Source organism: Aotus nancymaae, unplaced genomic scaffold (assembly GCF_030222135.1).
Source record: "Aotus nancymaae isolate 86718 unplaced genomic scaffold, 86718_ANA_hifiasm-v0.15.2.pri h1tg000053l, whole genome shotgun sequence".
Taxonomy (NCBI): domain Eukaryota; kingdom Metazoa; phylum Chordata; class Mammalia; order Primates; family Aotidae; genus Aotus; species Aotus nancymaae.
This window is the reverse complement of record NW_026988467.1, coordinates 10,272,332-10,285,042: the sequence shown is the minus strand read 5'-3', so window position 1 is coordinate 10,285,042 and position 12,711 is coordinate 10,272,332. Positions and strand designations below refer to the sequence as shown.

Here is a 12,711-nt window from a genome sequence, read left to right as displayed (position 1 = left end):
GCATGGTGGCACACGCCTGCAGTCTCAGCTACTCGGGAGGCTGAGGCAGCAGAATCATCTGAACCCAGGAGGCGGAGGTTGCAGTGAGCTGAGATTGTGCAACTGAACTCCAGCCTGAATAACAGAGGGAGACTCCAACAACAACAACAAAATCTGTGATTTCAAAGGACAAGGTGGGTGAACCACCTAAAGTTAGGAGTTCAAGACCAGCCTGACCAATATGGTGAAACCTCGTCTCTACTAAAAATACAGAAATTAGCTAGGTGTGGTGGGGGGCACCTATGGTCCCAGCTACTCAGGAGGCAGAGGCAGGAGAATCACTAGAGTCTGGGAAGTGGAGACCGCAGTAAGCCAAGATGGTGCCACTGCACTCCAGCCTGGGTGACAAAAGGAGACTCCATCTCAACAGCAACAACAAACGATACGTGATGCTACGAAGAAACATCAGATCAGCCATTGCATGGATGGGGTGGAGAGCCAGGGCTGAGACTCGCTTTATGGAAACATATCAGCAAGGTAAAGAGGAAATGTTTTCATCCTGGTTTCAAGGTGGCTATGCAGCTAAGCAAGCTGACTTAAAAGAGATCAAGACTGAAGCTCAGAGCAGTGAAACCTGGGGAACAATCTCTCCAAACAAATACACGAGGCTCCCAGTTTCCTTAAAAATAAATAGAAACTCCATGGACATTGTTCAGGGACAGATGACATAATTACATGAGAGATACCGAATCAAAGCTAGGAGACCTGACAGACACCTCCTGTACACCTCCTGCACTCAGGTGACCATGAGTTTGTCACACTGGCCTGGGGTCTGGTAACTTGATACTTGGGCCTCGGAGACAAACGCATGGCATGAGCTGAGGATGAGATAAAAATTCCCTGGTATCTGTGTTTAATAACCCATGATAGGTTTTTATTCAAACCGATTTGTGTGTATACAGCCTGTCTTCAGAGTTGATCTTCCTCAGCCTAGACAGAGGTATCAAAAACAAGGAATGTAGAGGTCACCTGAAAGAATGATTAGAGCATCCTCCACTACGTCATGAGATGATTCACTCTCTACAACCAGTGCAGAGTCGACGTTGTCTTCCTCAAATGGGATTTCATTGGTGTCTCCGTGAGGCTGGCTGGAGTCAGTAGGGCCACAGCTATTTGAACGAGTGATGACACATTCCTCCAGCAAGTCCTCAGGGACTTTCTTGACTTCAACCTTCTGCACCTCCCTGATGAGCCAGATGGGATAGAGATGACAGAAGATTAAAGAAAGAGGGATTGGACCCCAGGGAGTCCTAGCTGGTTTTCACAGGAGGAATAAGTGAGTGGTCCCAGAAGGCAAATGGGAGGTCCCCTTTGAGAGGAAACAGGCAATCCTCCTCTCTGCAACACAGCATGGCTGCCATGGGAACCAGAGAGAAAGACAGCAGCCGGTATTCACTACACTGGGCAGAAAGGAGCCGAGAAGAAAAGAGACTCAGTTATCCCTGTATAATTCAGACACGGCATTCAGCACATACAAAGAACCATAACAGCTGCCACACCCTGTGTCTAAGTTGGGTTGAACTGAACATATTGTGGCCAAAGGAATGCAGGCTTTTGGCCCATGGGAGACGCCAGAGAGGGTGTGCTTCTAGATCTTTTCCATACTTCACCACCCATTACTTGCTCCTGATTATTCAGTGTTACCTGGGGACACGTGATCCCTGTATTTTCTCAGCCTCCGCAACATGAACATCTTCATCCTCCTCTTTGTCGTTTTCTGCAAGTACAGATGTGTTCATTCAGATGTTTCCCATTTCACACTCTGCAAGGACAGTCAGCCCAATGTGCACAGGGACATGAACATCTGGGCATGGGTCCCTGTTCTACTGAAAGCTCTCATGTTTTCTCTTTAACAAAATGCCCTGGCATGGTTTCCTGATCCACCAGGCAATGCATTTCTGATCAGGAGGCTCACCGTCAAAATCAGGCCAAATGTTGAAAAGACCTTCTGCTCTCCACATCACTGGAGGCTTGTGCAGCCTCTCTCTGGACTTGGGCAGCTGTCTCCGCCATCCTGACACACATCTGATTCCCAGGGACAGGCTTGGCGTCCTGTCACCGTTCACATTTACAACCTATTTCTTTCTCTTAGGACAGGATAAACAAACTTGTCCCACAATCCTCTGCACATCAGGTGACTTCACAGGCCCTCCAAGTGACTTCTGCTATGTTATTCAGGGACATTCTCTCCATGGGGAGTGCTCCAGTCTGAACCACTTCCGACCACCAAATGCCCACACCTCAAGTGCTTTCTCCAACACCACACAGAGAGGGGATTTATCTCACTCTGATAAGCGGTCATAAGTGTTCACACATTTGAATGCTTCAGACACTGCAAGATGTCTGCCTTTGCAGATGGAGAGAGAGAAATTTACCTGCCTTTGCAGATGGAGACAGAGAAAGTCAGGAAGGAGAAATCAATTGTTCACTGACAGCTCCTAGGAACACTGCTGAAGACACAGCCTGGGAACCTTCATTCTTAGCCCAGAGCTCTTTCCACTCCAACAACCGCCCTCCTGTCACAGCTTCCTTCCTGCCCTTTACAACTGGACAGATGCTGCCTCTTGTTCCAAAGACACAATCCATCACGGGAGGGACATTTGCAATACTGTGACCTCCAACCCCATGGGTTTCCCATTTGTGTTCTCATTCAGAAAGTCCTAGTCATGTCATGGCCACATATGTTTAGTGGAAGAAAACACCACTGATAAAACAGTCATTGCAGAATTATGGAGGTCTGGAGTCTCTCATAAGGCCATAAAGGAAATACACGCAAAGACCAATAAAGTTTCTCTTATGCTAGACACAGTAGAATGAAGAACTAATAGACAGTGCTTACTCTGTGGGAACAACTGTCCCGGGACAGTTACAATAAACAGGCCATCTAATTCACTGCAGCAATTGACAGAGGTAGGCATTATTATAGTATCCTATGAACAGATGACAAAACTGAGTAACAAACAAATGAAGCAACTTGGATGGAGCTCAGGAGACTGGCCCAGGGTCCCTCCTCTATGCACTGCTGCCTCCACCAAGTCGTGGGTGCCATCGTCCTTTACCAACAAGAGCCTCTGCACAGAAAGCAGGACGTCCCTCTAACCAGAGTAATCCCTGCTCTTGATGGAGCCACTTACAGTTACCACCGGTTATGTAAGGAGTAAAGTCCTCTTTAAGCTCCCCACAGCGGGTATAGTGTGCTAGCATCGCATTTCCCCCAGAACAGAGCTTTCCCTACTGAGCCTCAGCAGAAACCGGAACCGAACGGAAGCTGAGCAGCCTCAGACATTCAGAACAACAGACTAGATGCTACTTGTCTGGACGATCTTAGGGGGTACAGAGAGGATTCTTATAAACATGATTTAGATTCTTGCTGAGAAAAACAGGTGGTTCTCTGCCTGGGTCAGGAATCAATAGCTGTGATTGTAACCCCAGTCCCACACCCACCTTACTGCAGATGTGGAAATGTTGCTAAATATTTTGGCGTCTCTCTTCCATTTTAACTAAATGTTAAAATACCCATTGCTATTTTCTACAAGTATGCGAAGGATGAAATTAATTTTGATCAAGAGAACGGTTAGTTTCTCGAGACAAGGCAGGACATCATTCATCACTTTCATGGTAGCCAACCTATACAACTTACTGCACGTTTTCAGCTGGTAGTTCAGGGAGTAGTCCACCTGACTCCTAAGAAGTCTACTTTTGCTGTCTCTGCATTTCTTTTCTTCATCGTTATCTTTCTGATCTTCTGTAAACAAATTCAGAAGAGCAGGTCACATGAAGGAAATCACACTTCACACAAGACCAAATCAGTGTCCACTCATAGCACAAGGACTTAAAATATTCTCAGTGTAAGAATGTGGTATTCTGACTGGATTGTTCCAACAGGCCCTAGACTAAGTTGCCCTAGAAGTAGATGAGCCTGCTTTTCAGATCCATGGGACAAAATTTCCCTCTTCTGGTAGATCTTAAACATATCCTCTGACCTAAGTCGGTGCAAAATTTAAAACGCTTTCCCGAAAAACTTCCAAAAATTGCCCTGACTACTTTCCAGAAGTATTGCTGCAATATTGATTTATCTCATCATATGTCATGGTCAATGAATGGTTAGAGAAATTTATATAGGAGACTGGACCAATGGATGAAGTCTAACAACCTTTACTGAAAAAAGAATCTGTGGAGCCGGCATGGTGGCTCATGCCTGGAATCCCAGCACTTCAGGAAGGCCAGGAGGGCAGATCCCTTGACCTCAGGAGTTCAAGACCAGCCTGGCCAACATGGTGAAACCCAGCCTCCACTAAAAATACAAAAACTAGCCAAGTGTGTTGGTGTCCACCGGGGATCCCAGCTAACTAACAGGCTGAGTCACGAATACAAGGCTACTCCCTGTTGTTGACGGCGCTGCTTACAGATAACACAGATTCTATTAGGAGAAGGGTCCTCTTCAAGCTCCTCACAGTGGGTACTGTGTGCCATCACTGTGTTAACCGCAGTGTCCCCAGAACACTGCATTGCCTACTGGTGCTCAGCAGAAACTGGAACCAAATGGAAGTTCAGTAGCCTCGGACATTTAGATGACCAGACTAGATGCTGCTTGTCTGCATGATCTTAGGTAATACAGAGAGGATTCCTATAAAGATTATACAGACTCTTGCTGAGAAAAACAGGTGGTTCTGTGCCTGTGTCGGAAATCAACATCTGAGATTTTACCCTCAGTCCCACACCCGTCTTATTGCAGATGTGGAGAAGGTGCTACATATTTTGGCCTCGCTCGTCCACCTTTAACAAAATGTTAAGGTACCCATTGATATTTTCCTAGATGTATGGTAAAAACGAAATTAATTCTGATGAAGAGAGCCTCTAGTTTCTCAGAGGAAACACAGAACATCATTCAGCACTTTGGTGATGGTGAACCTATGGAACTTACTTTCCGTCTTCAGCCTGCAGCCCCGGTAGCAGGCCACTTCACACTTAATAAGTTTATTTTTGCTGTCTCCGTATTTCTGTTCCTCCTCGTGACATTTCCGATCATCTGTAAACAAGTTCGGAAGAGCAGGTCACATTAAGCAAATCGCACTTCACACAAGACCAAATCAGTGTCCGCTCATAGCACAAGGACCAAAAATATTCTCCATTTAAGAATGTGATACTCTGATGGGAATGTTCTACTGGTCCCTAGGTTAAGTCGCCCTAGAAGTACGTGAGCCTGCTTTTCAGATCCATGGGACAAAATCTCCCGCATCTGCTAGATTTTAATCACTTATCCTCTCACCTAGGTCAGCGCAAACAATTAAAACTTTTTCCCCAAAATCTTCAAAAATTGCCCTCACCACTTTCCAGAAGCATTGAGGCAATACTGATTTATCTCATCACATATGATGGTCAACAAATGGTTAGGGAAATTTATAGAGGAGACCGATGGAGGAATTCTAACGACCTTTACATGAAAAAGAATCTGTGGAGCCAGCACAGTGAGTCATGCCTGGAATCGGAGCAATTTAGGAGGCCCAGGAAGGTAGATCACTTGACCTCAGGAGTTCAAGACCAGCCTGGCCAACATGGTGAAACCCAGCCTCTACTAAAAATACAAAAACCAGCCAAGTGTGATGGTGTCCACCGGGAATCCCAGCTAACTACCAGGCTGAGTCACAAATACAAGGCTACTCCCTGCTCTTGATGGTGCCACTTACCGATACCACAGGTTGTGTAAGGAGCAGAGTCCTCTTTAAGCTCCGTACAGCGGGTACTGTGTGCTATCACCGTGTTTACCCCAGTGTCCCCAGAACACTGCTTTGCCTACTGCTGCTCAGCAGAAAGTGGCACTGAATGGAAGTTCAGCAGCCTCAGACATTTAGACCAACAGACTAGATGCTACTTGTCTGCAGGATCTTACGTGGTACAAAGAGGATTCCTGTAAGCATGATTTAGACTCTTGCTGAGAAAAACAGGTGGTTCTGCACCTGTGTCAGAAGTTAACAGCTGAGACTTTACCCTCAGTCCCACACCCGCCTTATTGCAGATGTGGAGAAGGTGCTACATATTTTGGCCTCGCTCGTCCACCTTTAACAAAATGTTAAGGTACCCATTGATATTTTCCTAGATGTATGGTAAAAATGAAATTAATTCTGATGAAGAGAGCCTCTAGTTTCTCAGAGGAAACACAGAACATCATTCAGCACTTTGGTGATGGTGAACCTATGGAACTTACTTTCCGTCTTCAGCCTGCAGCCCCGGTAGCAGGCCACTTCACACTTAATAAGTTTATTTTTGCTGTCTCCGTATTTCTGTTCCTCCTCGTGACATTTCCGATCATCTGTAAACAAGTTCAGAAGAGCAGGTCACATTAAGCAAATCGCACTTCACACAAGACCAAATCAGTGTCCGCTCATAGCACAAGGACCAAAAATATTCTCCATTTAAGAATGTGATACTCTGATGGGAATGTTCTACTGGTCCCTAGGTTAAGTCGCCCTAGAAGTACGTGAGCCTGCTTTTCAGATCCATGGGACAAAATCTCCCTCATCTGCTAGATTTTAATCACTTATCCTCTCACCTAGGTCAGCGCAAACAATTAAAATTTTTTCCTCAAAGTCTTCAAAAATTGCCCTCACCACTTTCCAGAAGCATTGAGGCAATACTGATTTATCTCATCACATATGATGGTCAACAAATGGTTAGGGAAATTTATAGAGGAGACCGATGGAGGAATTCTAACGACCTTTACATGAAAAAGAATCTGTGGAGCCAGCACAGTGAGTCATGCCTGGAATCGGAGCAATTTAGGAGGCCCAGGAAGGTAGATCACTTGACCTCAGGAGTTCAAGACCAGCCTGGCCAACATGGTGAAACCCAGCCTCTACTAAAAATACAAAAACCAGCCAAGTGTGATGGTGTCCACCGGGGATCCCAGCTAACTAACAGGTTGAGTCACAAATACAAGGCTACTCCCTGCTCTTGATGGTGCCACTTACCGATACCACAGGTTGTGTAAGGAGCAGAGTCCTCTTTAAGCTCCGTACAGCGGGTACTGTGTGCTATCACCGTGTTTACCCCAGTGTCCCCAGAACACTGCTTTGCCTACTGCTGCTCAGCAGAAAGTGGCACTGAATGGAAGTTCAGCAGCCTCAGACATTTAGACCAACAGACTAGATGCTACTTCTCAGCAGGATCTTACGTGGTACAAAGAGGATTCCTGTAAGCATGATTTAGACTCTTGCTGAGAAAAACAGGTGGTTCTGCGCCTGTGTCAGAAGTTAACAGCTGAGACTTTACCCTCAGTCCCACACCCGCCTTATTGCAGATGTGGAGAAGGTGCTACATATTTTGGCCTCGCTCGTCCACCTTTAACAAAATGTTAAGGTACCCATTGATATTTTCCTAGATGTATGGTAAAAATGAAATTAATTCTGATGAAGAGAGCCTCTAGTTTCTCAGAGGAAACACAGAACATCATTCAGCACTTTGGTGATGGTGAACCTATGGAACTTACTTTCCGTCTTCAGCCTGCAGCCCCGGTAGCAGGCCACTTCACACTTAATAAGTTTATTTTTGCTGTCTCCGTATTTCTGTTCCTCCTCGTGACATTTCCGATCATCTGTAAACAAGTTCGGAAGAGCAGGTCACATTAAGCAAATCGCACTTCACACAAGACCAAATCAGTGTCCGCTCATAGCACAAGGACCAAAAATATTCTCCATTTAAGAATGTGATACTCTGATGGGAATGTTCTACTGGTCCCTAGGTTAAGTCGCCCTAGAAGTACGTGAGCCTGCTTTTCAGATCCATGGGACAAAATCTCCCTCATCTGCTAGATTTTAATCACTTATCCTCTCACCTAGGTCAGCGCAAACAATTAAAACTTTTTCCCCAAAATCTTCAAAAATTGCCCTCACCACTTTCCAGAAGCATTGAGGCAATACTGATTTATCTCATCACATATGATGGTCAACAAATGGTTAGGGAAATTTATAGAGGAGACCGATGGAGGAATTCTAACGACCTTTACATGAAAAAGAATCTGTGGAGCCAGCACAGTGAGTCATGCCTGGAATCGGAGCAATTTAGGAGGCCCAGGAAGGTAGATCACTTGACCTCAGGAGTTCAAGACCAGCCTGGCCAACATGGTGAAACCCAGCCTCTACTAAAAATACAAAAACCAGCCAAGTGTGATGGTGTCCACCGGGAATCCCAGCTAACTACCAGGCTGAGTCAAGAATACAAGGCTACTCCCTGCTCTTTTTTTTTTTTTTTTTTTTGAGACGGAGTTTCGCTCTTGATACCCAGGCTGGAGCGCAATGGGGCGATCTCGGCTCACCGCAATCTCCGCCTCCTGGGTTCAGGCAATTCTCCTGCCTCAGCCTCCTGAGTAGCTGGGATTACAGGCACGCGCCACCGTGCCCAGCTAATTTTTTGTATTAGTAGAGACGGGGTTTCACCATGTTGACCAGGATGGTCTCGATCTCTTGACCTCGTGATCCACCCGCCTCGGCCTCCCAAAATGCTGGGATTACAGGCTTGAGCCACCGCGCCCGGCTCCCTGCTCTTGATGGTGCCACTTACCGATACCACAGGTTGTGTAAGGAGCAGAGTCCTCTTTAAGCTCCGTACAGCGGGTACTGTGTGCTATCACCGTGTTTACCCCAGTGTCCCCAGAACACTGCTTTGCCTACTGCTGCTCAGCAGAAAGTGGCACTGAATGGAAGTTCAGCAGCCTCAGACATTTAGACCAACAGACTAGATGCTACTTCTCAGCAGGATCTTACGTGGTACAAAGAGGATTCCTGTAAGCATGATTTAGACTCTTGCTGAGAAAAACAGGTGCTTCTGCGCCTGTGTCAGAAGTTAACAGCTGAGACTTTACCCTCAGTCCCACACCCGCCTTATTGCAGATGTGGAGAAGGTGCTACATATTTTGGCCTCGCTCGTCCACCTTTAACAAAATGTTAAGGTACCCATTGATATTTTCCTAGATGTATGGTAAAAATGAAATTAATTCTGATGAAGAGAGCCTCTAGTTTCTCAGAGGAAACACAGAACATCATTCAGCACTTTGGTGATGGTGAACCTATGGAACTTACTTTCCGTCTTCAGCCTGCAGCCCCGGTAGCAGGCCACTTCACACTTAATAAGTTTATTTTTGCTGTCTCCGTATTTCTGTTCCTCCTCGTGACATTTCCGATCATCTGTAAACAAGTTCGGAAGAGCAGGTCACATTAAGCAAATCGCACTTCACACAAGACCAAATCAGTGTCCGCTCATAGCACAAGGACCAAAAATATTCTCCGTTTAAGAATGTGATACTCTGATGGGAATGTTCTACTGGTCCCTAGGTTAAGTCGCCCTAGAAGTACGTGAGCCTGCTTTTCAGATCCATGGGACAAAATCTCCCTCATCTGCTAGATTTTAATCACTTATCCTCTCACCTAGGTCAGCGCAAACAATTAAAACTTTTTCCCCAAAATCTTCAAAAATTGCCCTCACCACTTTCCAGAAGCATTGAGGCAATACTGATTTATCTCATCACATATGATGGTCAACAAATGGTTAGGGAAATTTATAGAGGAGACCGATGGAGGAATTCTAACGACCTTTACATGAAAAAGAATCTGTGGAGCCAGCACAGTGAGTCATGCCTGGAATCGGAGCAATTTAGGAGGCCCAGGAAGGTAGATCACTTGACCTCAGGAGTTCAAGACCAGCCTGGCCAACATGGTGAAACCCAGCCTCTACTAAAAATACAAAAACCAGCCAAGTGTGATGGTGTCCACGGGGAATCCCAGCTAACTACCAGGCTGAGTCACAAATACAAGGCTACTCCCTGCTCTTGATGGTGCCACTTACCGATACCACAGGTTGTGTAAGGAGCAGAGTCCTCTTTAAGCTCCGTACAGCGGGTACTGTGTGCTATCACCGTGTTTACCCCAGTGTCCCCAGAACACTGCTTTGCCTACTGCTGCTCAGCAGAAAGTGGCACTGAATGGAAGTTCAGCAGCCTCAGACATTTAGACCAACAGACTAGATGCTACTTCTCAGCAGGATCTTACGTGGTACAAAGAGGATTCCTGTAAGCATGATTTAGACTCTTGCTGAGAAAAACAGGTGCTTCTGCGCCTGTGTCAGAAGTTAACAGCTGAGACTTTACCCTCAGTCCCACACCCGCCTTATTGCAGATGTGGAGAAGGTGCTACATATTTTGGCCTCGCTCGTCCACCTTTAACAAAATGTTAAGGTACCCATTGATATTTTCCTAGATGTATGGTAAAAATGAAATTAATTCTGATGAAGAGAGCCTCTAGTTTCTCAGAGGAAACACAGAACATCATTCAGCACTTTGGTGATGGTGAACCTATGGAACTTACTTTCCGTCTTCAGCCTGCAGCCCCGGTAGCAGGCCACTTCACACTTAATAAGTTTATTTTTGCTGTCTCCGTATTTCTGTTCCTCCTCGTGACATTTCCGATCATCTGTAAACAAGTTCGGAAGAGCAGGTCACATTAAGCAAATCGCACTTCACACAAGACCAAATCAGTGTCCGCTCATAGCACAAGGACCAAAAATATTCTCCATTTAAGAATGTGATACTCTGATGGGAATGTTCTACTGGTCCCTAGGTTAAGTCGCCCTAGAAGTACGTGAGCCTGCTTTTCAGATCCATGGGACAAAATCTCCCTCATCTGCTAGATTTTAATCACTTATCCTCTCACCTAGGTCAGCGCAAACAATTAAAATTTTTTCCCCAAAATCTTCAAAAATTGCCCTCACGACTTTCCAGAAGCATTGAGGCAATACTGATTTATCTCATCACATATGATGGTCAACAAATGATTAGGGAAATTTATAGAGGAGACCGATGGATGAATTCTAACGACCTTTACATAAAAAAGAAACTGTGGAGCCAGCACAGTGAGTCATGCCTGGAATCGGAGCAATTTAGGAGGCCTAGGCACCCAGATCCCCTGACCTCAGGAGTTCAAGGCCAGCCTGGCCAACATGGTGAAACCTTGCCTCTACATAAAATACAAAAATTAGACAGGTGTGGTGGTGCCCAGTGGGGATCCCATCTAATTGGCAGGCTGAGACACCAGTACCAGAGTACTCCCTGCTATTGATGGTGCCACTTACAGACACCACAGATTCTATTAGGAGCAGGGTCCCCTTTAAGGTACTCACAGTGGATACAGCCTGCTATCACCATGTTTCCCCCAGGGTCCCCAGAACACAGCTTTGCCTCCTGGGCATTTAGCAGAAACTGGAACTGCATGGAAGTTCAGTAGCCTCAGACATTTACACCAGCAGACTAGATGCTACTTTTCTGTAGGATCTTATGTGGTACAGAGAGGATTCCTGTAAACATGGATTTAGTCCCTTGCTGAGAAAAACAGGTGGTTCTGTGCCTGGGTCAGGAATCAATAGCTGTGATTGTAACCCCAGTCCCACACCCACCTTACTGCAGATGTGGAAATGTTGCTAAATATTTTGGCATCTGTCTTCCATTTTAACTAAATGTTAAAATACCCATTGCTATTTTCTACAAGTATGTGAAGGAAGAAATTCATTTTGATCAAGAGAACAGTTAGATTTTCCAGACAAGGCAAGACATCATTCATCACTTTCATGGTAGCCAACCTATACAACTTACTGCATGTTTTCAGCTGGTAGTTCAGGGAGTAGTCCACGTGACTCATAAGAAGTCTATTTTCGCTGACTCCAATATTCAGTTTGCTATCTTCCTGTAAGGAGCAGGATATATCAATGCCTTCTGGAACGTTCACCTCTGTATTTGTTCTGGAAGGAGGCCTGCCAGATGCCACCTTGCTGACGTTTGAGGCAGAACACAGAAAGCCAGGGACTGGGGAGAAGAAACCCAGACACATGATGGATTCGAAACTGGTGACGTCAAATTGGTTTAATCGGGACTGAGGGATGTCACTGACAGCCTTGCCTATTGATTTGAAGATGTCGTTTCCCCGCTTTTACTCTTCTCATCTCCACTCTTGATCTCCTTAAAGTCAACTTGTCTTAGCTACACAGTCACCTTGAAACCAGGAAATAAACACTTCTACCTTTATCTTGCTTTTGAGTTCTGCAGGATCTTATATGCTAGAGGGGATTCCTGTAAACATGATTTAGCCTCTTGCTGAGAAAAACAGCTGGCTCTGTGCCTGTGTCAGGAATCAATAGCTGGGATATTAACACTAGGCCCACACGCGCCTTACTGCAGGCGTGGAAAAGTTGCTAAATACTTTGGCCTCTGTCTTCCATCTTTAACAAAATGTTACATTACCAACTGATATTTTCCTAGAAGTATGGGAAGGATGAAATTAACTTTGAAGAAGAGAATGTATCGTTTCTCATAGACAAGACAGGACTGGACATTGTTCATCACTTTCGTGACAGTGAACCTAAAGTACTTACCTTCCGTCTTCAGCCGGCAGCCCAGGTAGTAGCCCACTTGACTCATAAGAAGTTTATTTTTCCTGTCTCTGCATTTCTGTTCTTCATCATTATCTTTCCGATCTTCTGTAAATAAATTTAGAAGAGCTGGTCACATTAAGCAAATCACACTTCACACAAGACCAAATCAGTGTTCACTCATAGTACAAGGACTTAAAATATTCTCAGTGTAAGAATGTGGTATTCTGACTGGATTGTTCCAACAGGCCCTAGACTAAGTTG

At 45.4% G+C, this 12,711-nt stretch overlaps 1 protein-coding gene across 1 annotated transcript in view; it reads right to left on the bottom strand.

The window, feature by feature from the left end:
- Nucleotides 1-12,711, bottom strand: part of LOC135269493 (neuroblastoma breakpoint family member 3-like) — a 38,990-nt gene that overhangs the window by 3,976 nt on the left and 22,303 nt on the right. The window contains 5 exon segments of the mRNA XM_064363696.1: nt 1,009-1,223; nt 1,684-1,756; nt 3,680-3,784; nt 11,675-11,884; nt 12,451-12,555. Of these exon segments, the coding sequence (XP_064219766.1) occupies nt 1,009-1,223; nt 1,684-1,756; nt 3,680-3,784; nt 11,675-11,884; nt 12,451-12,555 (708 nt within the window).